We start from the raw sequence: 16858 nt of genomic DNA on the forward strand, positions 1-16858 counted from the left end.
ATTAGAAACAGAAAGAAAGAAATGCGTCTACAATTTACAATCGAGGTGACAGTTTATGTTTATGTGCACAATCTATTTTTGCTTATGGCATTAGTAACACGGAAACTTTTGAAGGGGAGGTGACGAAAATAATAGCCCTTTCCTATCGTCACGACCTAAAGTTTACTAAAAGCTATAAATGAATCAAAAACCCCATCTTTTAGTCTCATAGAAAACAAGGCAGACAGGTTTGTTCTTATCCTCCTGTGATTTTTAAAAATCTTCTATACGACACACATTATACTGCATAAATGTTCTAAATTGCATGTGTGCGCAATGTCAGCGCAACCACACTTGTCTTGTCGCGCTGGTTTCCGGTCACGTGTCTGCAGCGCAGACGACGGGTTCGGGGAAAAAATGAAAGCTGGGGGCAGCCGGCTGCCAGCTGCAGTGTTTGTTTTTATCTGTAATTTATCTTTTGTCCCAAGGCATCAGTCCACTGACATTCAGGTGAGAGTTAGATTTGTCATTGTCATTTGGCTGATTCGTATCCACACACATTCCCGTTTTGAGGTATGCTGTATTGGAGTGTTGGGATATTGTTTTTTGCAACCATTTCCTAATCACAGATATGTGGACGCTGCAGCGGGACACTTTTAAACAGCACCCGAGTGGGTCAGTTTTGCCTCTCCTCTTTTGGTCGGATTGACGGACGTTGCTGCTTCAAAAATGACAATACAAGCGACCCTCAACGCATCACAGGGTAGGATTTATTTTATTATTATTATTTTTATTTTTACCTTCACCAAGGAGGTTATGACAGCCAGCATTTGTTTGTTAGCAAAACAACGCAACTTTTAAGTAAATTTTCAAGAAGTATTGTTCCAAGAAACTATTACATTTTGGTGATATCCCAGAGTCCGGAGGACCTTTTATCTTTAAAAGCTTTGATCTTTTGGGCCACATTCCAGTGATAGCGTTATAATACACATTTGCAGGGAGAACAGAGGTCACCAATGTTGCGCCAGCATAAAAACAAATTCCCAATTGTATAGAATTCTTAACACAGGTGAAACTTTCACACCCTTTCAAGGACGTAGAACACAGATCAGTTGTAAAACTTATTTTAATAGATTCTCACCATGTCAGTGTGCAGGTTTAACAAACTGCATCAAAATGTGAACTCTAGGTTGTCCAACTATGAGCTGTCACTCATTTTTTGATCTCAGAACTGGGTTTAAGAGTTAGTTCAATCAACATCAAAGTTATTCTGAGTTAAGCTCATGCATGAGAATCTAAATCTGTCTGGAATGAGCTTCTGGACCAATGTGACGTTCCTGTGTCACTGTTGCTATGCGAATGCAGCTCTCTCAACCTACAGAACGCAGCGTTACTGTTGCTAAGATACGCCGGCGACGCTACTCAAAAGGAAAAGCAGAAGGGTTGAAATGATGGGAAAATAAACAGCAATGGCAGGTTAAACCTGAGAGATAATTCCTCCAAAGCCCACTGCACTCCTGCCAAGGACACATCTCCGTTAGCCAGGAGGAGTGATTGAGGTTTCACAGCCCGGGTGAGCAGACAACCACAGTGCAACCAGAGGCTTCAGAGGCGTCAGGGAGGACTTTCACAGTTTGCTGTCTGCCAGGTATCTCCAGAGGCTGATATGGTGTCTGGTAATGATTATACTGATTCTATTACTCTCAAATCTGCCTCACAGATAGGTTCACAGTGGCAGGGAAGTAATCTGTGACCTATGTTTAATCACATGTTTCCCACTCTTAAACTGGGGTTGCCAGTTAAAGATAAAGTTAATTAAATTTAAGGTTTACTCTAACAGCAATGTAGTAAAAAAAATGTAACGGTTTTATTTAGAGCTATAATAAAACATTAATTATACCTTATATACTATTCTCCTTCAACATCAACTGGCTGTGAGATACAGACACCCCAGGCACCACTGCCTTCAGTCTGCAGGCTTCAACATCTCTGGGTTAACTAACATTTCACTAAACCTGCTTTCTGAAATGGCTCCCTGGTCTCTAATGCTGGCGCACACACTGATGTTTAGTGATCTATTATTTTCTGTTTTTCCCCACAGGTTGGATCTGTCCAATTGTTCCCTAACTCACATCAAAGATCTCCCAGGAGCACCATCACTATTCATACTGTATGATACATATTCCTTTTAAAGATTGTCTGGAACAACATGCAGACAGTTGAAAAACAGTTTTTGCTGTTGACCAGTGCATGTAGTGTACGTGAAAGTCTTTGTCTTTGCAGCGACCTCTCCCATAACCCAATGGTCAACATTAGTGATGCAACATTTCAAGGATTTCTTGATTTAAATTATATGTACGTATGTTTTAACAAAATTTTAAAAATGCTAAAAAGCAACTTATCATGCAGGCGTTCACTTACAGACTTTTTGCATGTTTCAAGGATTTTGCCACCAGATGTATCATGTCCAGGAGGCAATGCTTCATGGGAAAAGGTAGATCTGGAAGAGGGGAACCGTGTTTGCAGAGGCCAGATGGATGTGTGCAACCAGACAGGACAACTGTGTAAGTTCCCCACCGAGTTGCTCAAGATGACGCCCGACATGTTGTTGATCTCTATAAAAACCTGATGGTCCACAGCCTTCTCCTGTCCCGAGAACTCTCTGTGTGCTCCCTACGGCCCCGGCTTCTTCGAATGCAGCTGCACCGATGACCACCACGGGTACAAGTGTCTCCGGGAGGTCAGTCCTGCTAACGGCGCTCTCCGAATCCAAGATGGCGCATGAGTAATGATTTTAAACTTGTATGTCCACCCACCGCAGGGCCAGTTCCCCATCTTTCAGGTGTTTGGGCCCCTTGGAGCCTTTACAGCTGCGATCTCTTTCCTGCTGTGGTTCACCCAGAGGCGTCACGTCAAACGAGGCTGAACAGAGAAACGTCCCCGTGTTTGTGTTACACTGCCTTTTTAACTTTTTTTTTTAAATTTATTGCCCAATTTCCAAGCAAGTTGTTACTTTTTTTACTTGCAAACTGACATTTTAAAGACGGGGTCCTTCACTGACTTAGTTGCTTTTTACCTGACGCGCACTGAACGTGTGCTGTACATATTCTTAAAGATATATTTCGATGGGGTTTGTAGCATTTAATGAAATGTTTACTTCAGGAACACATAAAAGCCAAGACTGTCATGCGACTTGTTAAATGCATTATTAGCCGTGCTCCGGGCTTTCACGCACTTTAACGCAACCGCGATGGAAATCTTTAACTGACTTTTGCTGTCCAGGTTTGTGCACGATTAGACACAGATCGACACTTCAACCTCTGGTATCTTCTGGGAAATTCAAAAGCAGAATATGATTACCGCCTCTGGTAACGTGGAAAATGTCTGCCAATCGACGGAAACCTGAGGTTCCGTCCCAAAACGATTTAAATAAAACACAGTTAAACTTTTTTTTGGTGGTTTTGTTTGAGTTATTATATCCAAGTTGTAAATATTGAGTGCTGGAGTGTCCCAATATTTAAAAAATAATATTTATAATATTAATATATATATATATAATATATAATAAATAATATTTAAAAACATGATCAATTCTCCTGTTTAGCACTTGAGATTTCCTCCTTCACAGGATCAAATTTTGTTAGGTAGAAATGTTTGCAGAGAGCATCAACTTAAGATAATTAATCCTGAAATATGTAAAAGACATGGATTCTGGTTAAAAAGTGTTTGCCATTTTCAGATATACATTTATTGCATGCTAAAAGCATGGTATTCTGCATGGTGTCCAAAGTCGCTCCACCTCACTGGTCCACATTTTTCACTCGCAGCACCACAGGCACCGACGTGCACGGGATCATTCCCAGCTCCGTGATGACTATGTCTACTAAATCCGGCGGCGTGACGTCGTACACCAGGTTCAGTAGGCCCAGAGACGGCACTTCCTGCCAGTGCTCGAGCTGCCTCTTCCCTGCTCGAGTCACGATGAGGTCATCGGGGTCATCTGAAAAGGACGGATAAAAATAAATTTCTCACGTCTTTGGCTCAAACTGCCACAAGCCTCTGGTCATCTTCTTCATACCCAGTTCGTTTGACACAAAGGAATCCGTCTGCACCCTCTCGCAGAACTTGTAGGTCTCGCAACACACCAGCACGGGTACGTTAAAGGCTTTTGAAACCAGAGCAATCTGAGATGTCCCCACACGAGACATCACGTAACCATTGGCCAGCAGCGCATGGGCACCCAGGAAAACCTTTGACACCTACGAGGTCCAAGATGGAGGTGAGAAACGTTGAAACATCAAAAGAAAAAAGAACATGGGGCAACATAAACAAGCTTTGACCTCCGGAAGGATGTAAGAGACAGCTGAGATAAGGACATAGGTGCAGCTGATGCCTCTTTGGACAAGACGTCTCAAGGCCTCCCGACCCTCCAGGCGGGGCCTGCTGTCCACCACAATGACACGGAATTTCCTGCCCTTCTCAAAGGCCTCGTGTAGGATGTGGTTGACCAGTGACGAGCTGGGGGAAAAAAGGGTGGTGATTGAAGGATGTTAGTGAGGAAGGCGGAAGGAGAGATGCTATCGGGAAGTGTTTAGTGACAGGAAGTTGCCGATTAGACTGGGGATTTTTCAAACAAGGTCGGCTATAAATATCTTACCATCCGTAGACTAAGATGACATCTCCATCACTGATCTTTTCAATGGAAAACTTGGCAATAGCTTTAGCAGCGAGGATGATCTTCTCATTGATATAGGACTCGATGCATTCCAGCAGGTTGCTTTTTGCCTAAATAAACAAACTCTACTTATTGAATGTACATTATGACTGCTGTGCTGCTGAATGTCAGCGACAAAATAAGATGTAAATTATCAGGAAAACTGAGGGGAAATCACCTCTTCTTCTTTGCAATTGCTGGAAATATGTGAGATCTCTTTCTTAATGTATTTGATGGCATTACCCATGCTGGCTGACAGGGGGCGACATTGATTTAAAAAACTACAACAAAACACAAGGAAGGGGTTATTACTGTAGAACACTTTAATGATTACTCAATGATTGAAATGTTTTGGGTTTGTTTGTTTTTTTACCTGATGTAAGGTTTTAACCTGTTCACCAAATCTCTCGAAAGCTCTTCATTTGGTGGTGTGGTATAATCCCTTATTACCTGTGGGGGGGAAAGTAAACACTGCAACCTCTAATACGGTGCTGCTGACTGATGATAAATGTTCCTGGACAGATTGTCAATGATCCATACCTGTTTGAAGGCATGCAGCAGGGCAACAGAACGAGCGTTGGAGCCTGCTACGATTCCCTGGGAATACTGGAGTCCCAGTCGAACGATAGCAGGATGAATAACTGTGGAAGGAATGCTGCAGCAGCCCAAAAAAGTCAATAAATGAATGCACATTATCTACGCTGAATTATTATTATTCTTTTGGCTTGTTTTACCTGATTTTCTGTGTCAGGGGAGATTTGCGACTGTACTGGTGGAGATGCGAAAAAAGACTGACTTTGTAACCATAATCGGAGCGGAGAGGGATCTGAAATACAGCAGAGGAAAAAGAGATGAAGCACATACAGTTAAGATCCAGACGTTGAGACGCTCACAGGTATACAGACACCATCCTGCACAGCAAGCGGTAGGCACGGGAAACAAAAGTTCAAACATCAATGGCACACATCTAAAAAGGTCAAACCTTTGTAGCAGCATTGTAATCTGGTGTCTGGAAGAAATGTTTGGTATAATCACATTATTATGTGCGATTGAAAGATCAGTTTGAATGTGGGTGATTCATACCTCTGTGTCATGTAAATACAAGCATTTATAAATCTTTTGTTTTTAGAGATGGCACACGTAGTAACCCACCTGCTTCTTTTCATATTTCTTGGCTTGTTTTCTTAAAACCTCTGGGTTGTCAGCCTGGATATGTTCTGGAAGTCTCTTCACCACTAAAAGTGAAAAATGGGATTTTTCTTCCAGCACAAATGATTTTTTTTTTCTTTTTTTGCAGACGTGGGGAATGATGCAGTACCTGGCTGCAGCTCATTTGGCTGCACTTTGGCTTTGGCCGTGGCAACCTGCTGGCCCGCTTCTCCCTTCTTGCCCTGTTTGGACGCCCGCTCAGCCTCTTGCCGAGCTCGTCTCTCTGCTTTCAACTCAGCTTTGCTCTTAGCTGGCTTATCTGCCGGGACAGCACTTTCGGAGGCAGGCACAGGAACTGAAGCAGGCACTGCTGAAGTGGCTGAGACAGGGAGAGACCCTACTAATGCACCAATAACAGCGGTAGTGAAGAACGTGGAATTACTCTCTTTAAATACCTTTCTGAGCTGTGTTTTGTGCAGAAGGCTGGGGAGCTGGAGGAGATGGAGCAACAGACTTTTCTTTCTCACCAGATTGTGATGTCTTGTCCTCCTTCTTGTCTTTGCCTTTCTTCTGTTTCTTCTCTTTCCTTAAGCGCTGCTTCTCCTCTTTTGTCAACTCTTTCCCCTCTTTCTGCACGACAACAGCACAGCGAACACATTACAGTCTGGTCCAAAAAAGGTCCCAGACGAGATCTTGACAAGTTTTGAACACGAACCTTTACTCGTTCGATGCCATCGTTCCCGTGAGAGCCCTCTGCAAAAACCACCAGTGCATTCATATTTAATCACACCGATAACCAAGGTCGGTCTCACATTATGTCTCTGAACATCCCAGACAGCACCAAGGAGTCGACACAAACCTCCCTTTCAGTGACAGCTGATATATCATCAAATTCTCGTCGTTCATAAACTTAAAAAATGATGCAACGTCGTGTTAATGCCTGACGTTAACATTGTGACAGGCGCGATGGTCCCGTTGACATGCTAACATTAGCAGCAGTGCCATATTTCCAAAAGAATTTTGTCAGAACCCAAAAGCACACACAAACGCGAAATCCAAATGATAAAAAAGATGGTTCAATCTTAAGTGGGCATACGAAAACGTATCAAAATATGTGGGGACGGCAACGAATTGCAGCTTTAAAACTCTTCTAAACTCACCTGTCTCCCCGGTGTCGTCCATGTTTACGACGCCGCCTTCTTCTTCCTCTGCTGCTGGACAAACAACAATCCTGGAACAGGTGTGCTGCCCCCTGGAGGACGAATGTTGATCTGCTCTCGTTCACAAGGACACATTTGACAAATTATTCCAAGTTTAACAGCTATTGGAGGGTTTAAAAGCATTTATTTCTGTGTTCTACGCCATACAACGTGCTTTGTTATAGTTTTGTGAGACATATCGTTTTTTCAGTTCAGATTCAGATTCAGATTCAGGTCCTTTATTGTCCCACACGGGGAAATTTACAGTGCAACAACAGCAAGAGCACGCACAGAAAAATAAGATAAAATCGAATAGAATAGAATTTGGAATATACAAAGAGGATATATATTTACAATAATCCAGGTAAATGGATACTCGGCCCCTGTATACCTGTACATAGTACAGAGGGTGAATACAATATACATATCAGAATATATATTATTCAGATTGTGCTAGCGGGCATTATGTTTATTGTGCAGTCTGACAGCAGCCGACAGGAAAGATCTGCGATACCTCTCCTTCACACAGCGAGGGTGGAGCAGCCGCTCACTGAAGGAGCTGCCCAGTGCTGTCAGGGTGTCCTGTAGTGGGTGGGACGTGTTGTTCAACATGGATGACAGCTTAGCCATCATCCTCCCGTTTCCCACCACCTCCACCAAGTCCAGGGGACATCCCAGGACAGAGCTTATTCTTGTGTAAGAAATTGATAATTTATTTTAAGCTTCACTTTTTAAAATAATTGAATTTTGTTCTCTTTTATTAATATGAATTTGCCAGCATGAAATCGGATTGTTAATGTGCCAGGGTTGTGTGGGATTCTTTTATTTTATTTTAAATGTAACACTACAGAAAAGGATTTGGTTCCCTCTGGTAATATTCCTGGATTAATTTATTGCAAATGTATTTTAGTTGCAGATGGTTTTGTCACAATTTGCACATCTGGCAAAAACAAAAGTGTTTATTTTGTAACTTTGAAACGTCATATTCAAAATCAGAATTTCAACACAATTAAAGCATAATTACAGCTGTGTCGACATCTGTTTTGCAACAAAAACGAGTTTTAAATGGTAAAAAACTGACAGTAAGACAAGGTGCATGGTGTCATCAGCCTTTTATTACCATACATGTGTTAAAAAGGAAACAAGACACTGAAGAAAATAAAACCAAAACCTGAAAACCTGTTACTGTCGACAGACCACACATCACAATGCCACTGTGCCTTTGCTTCCATGCCGCTGTGTGCCAATGCAGTAGCTGGTTGAAGGGGACCAAACCTCACAGAAACACCTGACTTGGTTCCGTTTGACCAGCCACAGCAAGGCGTGCTGCTTCAGCTGCAGGAGCCAGAGAGAGCGGGAGGGAGGGAAGGAAGGTTAGCGGGGGTGAGGACACAGGAAAAAGGAAGGAAACGACAAAGATGACAGATAAAGACGGCGGTCATCATCTGTAAGGCTGGCGCATCCTCCTCAGACTGCTGGAACACAGAGAGAAAATCATCTTTAATTTTCAAATAAACATCCACGTTGCCCCCCCCCCCCTCAATTTCATTCCAGCTCCAGCCAACAGCGTTGACCCTTCACCCCCCGGTGACAGCTCCACACCACCCCTCTTTTCCTTTTTGGACGGTCCTGTGGTTGCTATAACGGGTGACAGCTGTGCTCCGTCAATCCCCCTCCACCATCAGCCGTTGGGGCAGGGCGGCCAGTTTTCAAGGAGTCCCGGAGACCCCATTGGCGCTTCCCTGGGATCTGACGGCACACGTGCCTTTCACCTGTCGTCCTCGCACAATCACACATGCGCTAACAACCCCCCGCCCGAACCACCACCACACAGGTCCATTTCTGACGAAAGAATCAGAAACGTCTTCTCTTGGGGTCGGCGCTTGTGTCCTCTTTGTAACCACACACTTCCTTACATTCCATAAGTGGTGTATTAATATGGGGATATAAGGAAGCATGTCCTCACAAGGGGCAACAACTGGATTCACAGGAGGCGTAGCAACCCCCCCCCCCCCCTACACACACACACAGTCACACCAACATGTAGGAGCATGAACAAATGTGGCTTCACGCTGGGTAGCTGTGACGGTGCGCGACTGCATGGCTGACTCTAAAACCTTATAATCACAGTCGATAGAGGGGCTTTTAAAGGGTGATTTCAGAGCGCTGCTGCTAAATAGCCCAGCAGCTGTTTGCCAGGTCACGCCAATTTTGTTATGCTTAATTCCCCTCATCTTAAATAACTCAGGAGGGTGAAAATGGGGCTTCCAGTGGCTAAAGGTCACGCTATGTCCTCTGTCTACCATCATGACTCATTCTGACCCTTGACAATAAACACAGTTAAATCAATTTCTGACTCACCTCTCTGGGCCCGCTGCGCCTCCTCTGAACGGTTCTGCTGTTGTGCTGACCTCGGGGAGGTCAGCGGGCTCCATCTCCTACACTGAATCTGACCACTGCTACATCAACCATCTCCCAGCCAAATGGCCTTCAGAGTTCCTTACCATTCTGTCAATGACTGACGTTATTTCCTCTATCGCGCCTCTGCCCCCCCCCCCCTCACCTGTGTGAGGCGTCGGCCTTGGCAACTTTGTGCCGCGTCTATCGTAAAAACCCAGCAACAACTGGTCTGACCAGGAGTTTCAAAGAGCACAAAATTTGAAGGCTGAGAGCAAATGAACTCTAGCAGACGTTGCTGTGCAGAAATACAGAAAAAGAAAAGATCTCATCTCAACTTTCTCCTGAACTGCCCTTGTTGCCCCCACAGAGGCTCTGACTACCCTTCAGCCTCTCCAGAACCGCCTCTGCTCTCCCGCCATCAACCATCTTCCTCCGTTTCTGGCCGGTGGATTGTGGCAGGCCTTGCAGATCGGCCCTTTTCTATCCCGCCAGGAGCGCCCCCCTCCAAAGAGGCCTCCCACCTGTTGGTGTCCTTTAGAAGCCCGGGCCTCTCCTGCGCCTCCTGTCCGGCCCAATCAGAGCCCTGACAGGGGGGAGCCAGCCTGTGAAATCACACCTCTCAGCTGTTCACACTGGGCTCGAGACACCCTACACCCCTGCCTCTCCTCTGCTCGGCCCCCACCCAGTGTATTTTACGCCGAATGTCAATGGCTTCTTTTTGGAGGAAAAAAAAAATGGGAGAAAAACGGAGAAGCAACTGGATGCATGTTTTATTGGGTTCAGCGGAGCAGTCAGAACAGCAGTCGGAGCAGGCCACCAGCCACAGCTGAAGCCAAGGTTGAGTTTCATCCCCGTTAGCCTCCCGCGCTTCCCTGGGATCACTGACGCCGTAGGAAAAAGTGACGTCCGCTGGTGTCTGAGTAACCACTCACCTCCACCAAAAGCCATTTTTATTACCCCCAACAACAAGGTTGTAGGAAGTTTATTTGAAGACCCTTTGGGGGGTTTTGTGCATCTTTGTTTTTCTAGCATAGCTCCAAAACCTCATAAGACACAGGCATGCACATGGGAATCTTCATCTCTGATCTCTGTTATTTATTTTATCAGACAACTGTGCAACATTATTCTATTATATTCATCTATTCTAAGCAATAGAGTGTTTTATTTATTATTCATTCCCTGGAAGAGCAAAAAAAGGATTTTACTTTCTGAATTGTAGATGAGATCGGATTTTATATGAGCAATGTCCTTATAACATCATGAAGAAATTTAAGACCAATTCACTGGAATTTCTATCGTTGGAATTTTAATATGATTTCATTTTACAAAGCCCATTGTACAAAGAAATTAAAGGCAGAACCAGCCCGAATGCATCTATTAAAGTAGATTTTCAACACTCTTGTGTGGTTTTCTGGACTCCTCAGAGCTCCAAGGGCGGTCTCCGCTACTTGTTTTTCATCTTCCAAGTCATCATAAAGTACTTCTGGGTCCTTATATGACAGTGCTGAAGCCTCTGTGTGGCCGCTGAGCGCCCATCAGGGAGTGCGAGGGGTTCATTTTCCTCTGCTGCAAGCACAAGCTGCTCCACTAAGGTCAGCACCTGTGTTCTAAAATCAGCGCTCAGGCTGGGTGTGATAGGAACCTGGGCCTCATTCACAGAAAGCTCCAGCTCAGAGAGGGGGGCTTATATTGAAACCCAATAGTCTCGCTATTTTCAAGGCACTCGCCGTCCACAAATAGATACCCCAACACATCTTTGTATCTCCCGGTTTGTTTGGTCGTTTTTTTTTACTCTCTCCACCACAGGATGTTGTCTAATTTCCACAGTTGTTCAATATTTCCCATGGCCCCCAGCCAGGGTGTATCACAAATGCAACATTTCCACTAATGTCAGCTATGCGCCAAGGCCTAGCCAAATATATCTGGGGGCTCGGAATATCAGATATCTTTTGTTGTCGAGCGAATCGCTGGCCGCTCCGACCGGACACAATGGTTAAAATACAAATGGTGATGCTGTGTTGCTCCTGACAGATGCTTGCTGTCATATACGGCTGAGGATTTGCCAACAAACCAGCTTTCAACAAATCATCCGCCTTTCTGTCATCTTCAACGCGTCGTGCAGAAGATCTGCTCGCACCCCATCGCTGTCATTCCCTGGACAGCTAAAGCTCCTGGGAACCTTTTGATAACCATCACTCTATGGGAGCATTGGGGGGGGGGGGGGGGGGTGACAGTGAGGTGAAATGTAGGAGAATACAGTGCATGGGCTGCACAGCTTTGCTGCGCTTTTTGCAATTTGGGTCAGAAGGGTTATTTTTAACCCCTGCTGGCACCCCGGGCCCCCCGTCCGCTAATCACTTTGTTCCCCTCAGTCATACCCATCTACCCCCGTTGCCAACGTCCTGCTGCTTCAACAGAGGTCACAACACGCTTTTCTTGGCAGGAGGGAGTCACCCCCCCCCCCCCAGGACAGCAGCATGTAGAGTTCAGCTTGAGCGTCCCCAGAATAGTATCTTCAAGAGTGGACAGCGTGGATTTCTATAGGTATAAATAAACCAGCAGCTGACACCAGGAGGGGACAACCTTGCAGATCCACTCCCTGTTCTTCAGAGGAGACTTAAAATCTTTAAACATCTGCGGTGACGGGATGTCTCCTGGCAGAAAAATAACTATTTGAGAGTTACAGATTGTTGTTGGGTTGAATAAATGAAAAACTCGCACTGAAAAGTGATGTTTTAGTCATTTTCTGGCCCAAAAGTGGATTAATAGCCTGATTTTTCTTGGTTGCATAAAGGGCTACTTCATGTACTAGAATATTATTTAATTAAATCATCTGAAGATTTGCCAAACATCATTTTAAGATCTGATTTTTAACATACTTTAGGAATGATTGCTTTCACACATTTTGTCCAAATTGAATTCTATAATTGATACATAGCTTTTAAATAGTTTCTGTCTCTGACAAGTGACCAACATCTAAGTGGACCAGCCCATCCTGCTATACATCCGGGCCCTGTTGCTGACTCATTGTGGGTTCTGACATTAATGCTGCGCTCTGGACTTCTCTAGCCACAGCAGTTGCGAGCGCTGAGGTTGACACAGCTGTTGCAGAGGGGCCAGGTCCCGTGTGGTGTAGCATTGAGCAGCAGAGGTCAACGGGTCGTCGGCATTTAGACTGAAGCAGCCAACAGGTGATTGAGAGGTGAGGGCGACCCACTTCCCCGGACTCCCAGGAGGTGCCGAAGGCTTGACGCAGGGGAAAACCTGTATTCTGACGTGGCTGTGCAGCTTTTAATAATGAATTATCTCTAATTAGCTTGTTCTGTCATTGTCTCGCAGTAGAACTTCAACGTCCCTCCGATTGTCCTGTCTGCTGCTGAGGTCCCAGGAGGTGTCGTGACAGGAAATGCAGCCCTGACTTTTCTCACCAGTCAAACAATTAGGACATAAAAGAGCTCGTAGGTGTCGTCTGCCCCCTCTCCTCAGCAGCCAGTCCTACGTTTGCAGTAATGATCGGCTTTATGACAACAACGTGCAATTATAAGATATAAATGGCGACTTGATGAGCTCTGTCTCTGTGCTCCATAGCCACAGAAAAGGTCCAGGTAGCAGAAGAACAAGGTCCTTGTTCTTGCTGCTACATGTGACATATTTTCACCATGATCCCTTGCTGGTAGCGGGCGTGTGGACACGAGGTGCCTGCAGGGGTCGTCAATCAGCTGCCCGACTCCCCACCAAAAGGGAGCGACAACTGCAGGGGTGGCAGCAGGAACAACAGCAGCAGCAGCGACGGCGGCGGCGGCAGCAGCAAAACTCCAGCGATGCCGAGATGAAAGAGTGATGGGGGTTTATGGCGGCTGCAGGGGGGGTGGGATCAGCTGAATCAGCCAGCTGAGGATGGTCGGAGGAGTCAGCGGTGACTAAACGCTGCTCTCTGTTCACTCCGTCACCTGTTGAGAAGAAAAAAGTCTCTGAGGGATGGCAGACCGAGTCAAGATCAACCATGCAAGACCTTCATTATTTGGGTCTCAGTTGTCTCTGTGACAACCGCGTGGGTTCTGACTTATTTCAGTGACCTTGAACTTGATCTGGTGGCTGGGCTAAACACTGAGTTCAAATTTCCCCATGATTGGGCATGTGATTAGTCTCTCCCCCTAAATGATGATTAAGCATCTTTTCAGGGCACTTAAGATGTGGGCTCATTGAAAACAGCTTAGAACTTTACTTGGGTAGTCGTCAGCAGGAGGGTCCTGATCAAGGTTTCCTCCTGTTAAAAAGGGGTCTTTTGAAACTGAGCTTGCTTGGGGGTGGGGGTGGGGGTGGGCTCTACACCTTCAATCTGTGACTCACTACCTTTTTAAATGACAGGAAGTGACCCTTACTTAAAAAACAATGTCTCTCTCTGTCTCTCTCACATGCACGCACGCACACACACTGTTGAAATGGTTTTTAAATCTCTAAGGCATAAAAGATTTCTTTTCATCATTTCTGTTGAAAGTTTAAATAAAAAAATACTTTTATCAGTCCCAAAGAGGGCAATCACCATGTTACAACTCAAACAACACATGCGATCATTGAGGGAGAGCTGTCAGAGTGAATAAAGTGCCCTGGATAGCCGGTGATTCTGTACCTTGCTCAAGGGCATCTCCGCACTGCTCTGGAAATGTCCCACTGCCTCAGGCCCACAAGTTTTTGATCCACAACTGGGACTTTAACCAGAAACTCTCCAGTTCCCTGAATTTCAATGAGGAAATTGCAATCTATTATTTAATGGAAAATAGAAAATGAAATAGACAGTATGTACACAGACATTGAAAATTTTCTTCAATTCAACCCCTCACCCACCAACAGCCTCCCCTCTTCCTTCTCTGCACCCCCTTCATGGTAACAGCTGTGGCACCAACCCAAGTCACATGACATGGGCAGGTGGGAGAAACCTATGTGGGACATCCATTCCCTCTTTCTTCCCCTCTTTTCGGCCTATCTGAATGTCAAACCCCTTTACACACATACTACTTTTACGGGTGTGGCCGGGTGCATTGCTGGAATGTGCTCCGTGTTTGTAACTCATACTGTGTGTCTGATCCCCTGCATTGATGAAATTCCATAGACAGAAATTTCTCCCTCCTCCAATCCCTCCTAGTAGCTCTCTGACAATTGAAAATACCCACCCGATATAAATCCAGCATAACCGCACATATTATCTTTGAAATATTGATACCAAAATATATGTAGCTCAGATCAAGGAATATATTTTAAAAATGTCACGCGAGCTCGAATTTGTAGTTAATCTCATACGCTTTTGTAACAGGAACCTTAGTGCCGATTATGTTTCTAGGGGACATTATTTATCAGCGAACGGGGCAAACGAGCCATTAAACGCGTAAATTACCTTATTATGTGGGCATTGATATATTTTTTAACATACCGGTCACATTACCGCAACGTTTGCTTCTATAAACAGTGAAGATTTAAAAATACATTTTGAAAAAAACATTTTATTTTCGCGACAACATGGCGGCACCCAGCGTTGGTCTCTCTTTCAACTGATTACTGAAAATGTTCACAACTAAGGTTAGTAAACGTGAGGAACGCTGGTAATTTCTCAAGATATTAAGCTCATATAAATAATGAAGGTACCAGATAATTACACTGCATTGATATGTTTTGAAGTGCTTTAAAACAACCAGCTAACTTACCATTCCGATTGATTGCATGACACACATACACACACACATATATATACAGTATATATATTATATATATATAAATTAAAGCTTAAAACATGTATTTCAGTAGAAAAGGCTGCTGACAGCTCGCAGCATGGCCAAAGTGCTGCAGCTCACCCTGGCGGTCATCAAACCAGATGCTGTTGCTCATCCGCTGATGTTGGAGGTGCGCTCACGTCTTCATGTTAATATATCAGTATTTTGGGGATTCTTATTTACTGTCTTTAAGGCTAAACTACCGGTAGATTTATTCATCAAGTGAACCGAATTCAAAAGTGTTAAGACTTGACCAAAAGTCATATTTTCTTTGCTTTTTCAAGGCTCTTCATCAGAGAATCCTGGACAACAGCTTTGTGATCGTCAGGTGCAAAGATCTGGTCTGGAGGCGACAGGACTCTGAGAGGTTTTATGCTGAACATTCAGGTCTGGTTTAATGTTTTCAGTAATGTATGCACACAAATTAATCAATTTACATCTTAAAATATCTGCACTTTTTTGGTGGCTCTCAGGGCGCTTCTTCTACCAGAGACTTGTTGAATTCATGTCGAGGTGAGCCACTTTTTGGAGGATTTTGAGTCAGCGGTTTCCATGTTTATCACAGCAGCCCATCAGCCTCTCTGGAAGCTCTCATGATTTCTGTTGCTGTTCCTGCCACAGTGGGCCTATGCGAGCTTACGTTTTAGCCCGAGAGGACGCGATACGTCACTGGAGAGACCTGATGGGGCCCACCAAAGTGTTCCGAGCACGCCACACCTCCCCCGCCTCCATCAGGGCTCAGTTTGGACTCACAGACACAAGAAACACGACACATGGCTCAGGTAGGAGCCCCTTGTGTGTTCTTATCTCAACAAAAATCATTATCACAGTACGGTCTCAGCTTATCAGTGCAGTGAAGGAAAAACCGAGGGAGGGAGAAGATCGCAGATCAAAAATAATTGTGGCGTGTTTTTTTTCTTTCAATCGAGGCACACTTAATAAAATATAGTTTTAAAATACTAAATGATCACTGAGCAGAAGTGGTTGGATTATAAAAAAAAATCTAAATGGCTCACAATGCAGCTTTAAAGCCTGGCATTTCAACAGTGTGAGCCCCAGCAAAAGTGTTTCCATATGCATACGCGATCTATACGCACCCATCTCCTCTGAATCCTGCATGAGCACTAAAGCTCCTCCTATATGACCTGTTACATCCACTCCATCCTTTGTTCTCATCAGATTCAGTCGAGTCGGCTGAGAGAGAAATCCGTTTCTTCTTCCCGGAGTTCTACGTGGAGGATTGGATGAAGAAGGAGGAGCCGTTATTCCGAGCCGGACAAATTCAATATGACCTCCAAAAACTCACCCACACGCTCGCACCACACAGCTGACCTCAGATCTGCTGTTTCAGTTTCGATGGCTGAGGACTGTTGGCTCAAATCCACAGGAAAGATGCTCCATGCCATGTTTGATATAGCTTTATTATGTGTCCATTGTCAGTGTGCCATTAATACTGATTTTAATGAGATAGGCAACATGTGCACACAATTAAAATAAGAGCGTTGTTTGGTTACTAATAAATACGGGTAAAAAATGTGAGGGGAGGCTTCGTACCAAAATTAGAAAATGACCCATATTTTCTATTATGTTCTTGTCTTTGTTGGCCTAAAGTGGAACATAATCGCACTTGTTTGGTCCTTGCAGATGTTTAA

At 44.6% G+C, this 16858-nt stretch overlaps 3 protein-coding genes and 2 long non-coding RNA genes across 7 annotated transcripts; 2 read left to right on the forward strand and 3 right to left on the reverse strand.

The window, feature by feature from the left end:
* Nucleotides 1-88: 88 nt before the first annotated feature.
* atraid (all-trans retinoic acid-induced differentiation factor) lies at nt 89-3429 on the forward strand. The gene is made up of 7 exons (XM_011612040.2): nt 89-489; nt 609-742; nt 2081-2149; nt 2263-2334; nt 2422-2543; nt 2619-2719; nt 2801-3429. The coding sequence occupies exons 1-7, from the start codon at nt 316-318 to the stop codon at nt 2903-2905; spliced, it is 777 nt and encodes a 258-aa protein (XP_011610342.1). The 5' UTR covers nt 89-315; the 3' UTR covers nt 2906-3429.
* Nucleotides 3430-3704: 275 nt separating this feature from the next.
* Nucleotides 3705-7122, reverse strand: eif2b4 (eukaryotic translation initiation factor 2B, subunit 4 delta). Its single transcript, XM_011612041.2, has 13 exons — nt 7003-7122; nt 6558-6595; nt 6298-6472; nt 6012-6221; nt 5846-5928; nt 5428-5519; nt 5234-5348; nt 5067-5143; nt 4872-4974; nt 4637-4764; nt 4320-4497; nt 4058-4238; nt 3705-3979 (listed from the first exon to the last, which is right to left on the reverse strand). The coding sequence occupies exons 1-13, from the start codon at nt 7022-7024 to the stop codon at nt 3780-3782; spliced, it is 1602 nt and encodes a 533-aa protein (XP_011610343.1). The 5' UTR covers nt 7025-7122; the 3' UTR covers nt 3705-3779.
* Nucleotides 7123-8134: 1012 nt separating this feature from the next.
* LOC115252966 (uncharacterized) lies at nt 8135-9978 on the reverse strand. The gene is made up of 2 exons (XR_003891263.1): nt 9403-9978; nt 8135-8516 (listed from the first exon to the last, which is right to left on the reverse strand). It is a non-coding gene; the product is annotated as an uncharacterized lncRNA (long non-coding RNA).
* Nucleotides 9979-10732: 754 nt separating this feature from the next.
* On the reverse strand, nt 10733-15323 carry LOC105417557 (uncharacterized). Of its 2 annotated transcripts, none has more exons than XR_965165.2 (3): nt 15288-15323; nt 14072-14175; nt 10733-13391 (listed from the first exon to the last, which is right to left on the reverse strand). It is a non-coding gene; the product is annotated as an uncharacterized lncRNA (long non-coding RNA). The 2 variants fall into 2 exon arrangements; XR_003891218.1 differs by lacking the exon at nt 15288-15323 and adding an exon at nt 15141-15263.
* Nucleotides 14765-16745, forward strand: nme6 (NME/NM23 nucleoside diphosphate kinase 6). 2 transcript variants are annotated; one of them, XM_003971698.3, is made up of 6 exons: nt 14765-15015; nt 15241-15336; nt 15491-15593; nt 15680-15719; nt 15828-15988; nt 16386-16745. In XM_003971698.3, the coding sequence occupies exons 1-6, from the start codon at nt 15001-15003 to the stop codon at nt 16535-16537; spliced, it is 567 nt and encodes a 188-aa protein (XP_003971747.3). In that variant the 5' UTR covers nt 14765-15000; the 3' UTR covers nt 16538-16745. The 2 variants fall into 2 exon arrangements, with proteins under 2 accessions (XP_003971747.3, XP_011610344.2); XM_011612042.2 differs by having other exon boundaries at nt 14766-15015; nt 15238-15336.
* Nucleotides 16746-16858: the final 113 nt, after the last annotated feature.

This window comes from Takifugu rubripes, chromosome 16 (assembly GCF_901000725.2).
Source record: "Takifugu rubripes chromosome 16, fTakRub1.2, whole genome shotgun sequence".
In the NCBI taxonomy this organism is placed as follows: Eukaryota; Metazoa; Chordata; class Actinopteri; order Tetraodontiformes; family Tetraodontidae; genus Takifugu; species Takifugu rubripes.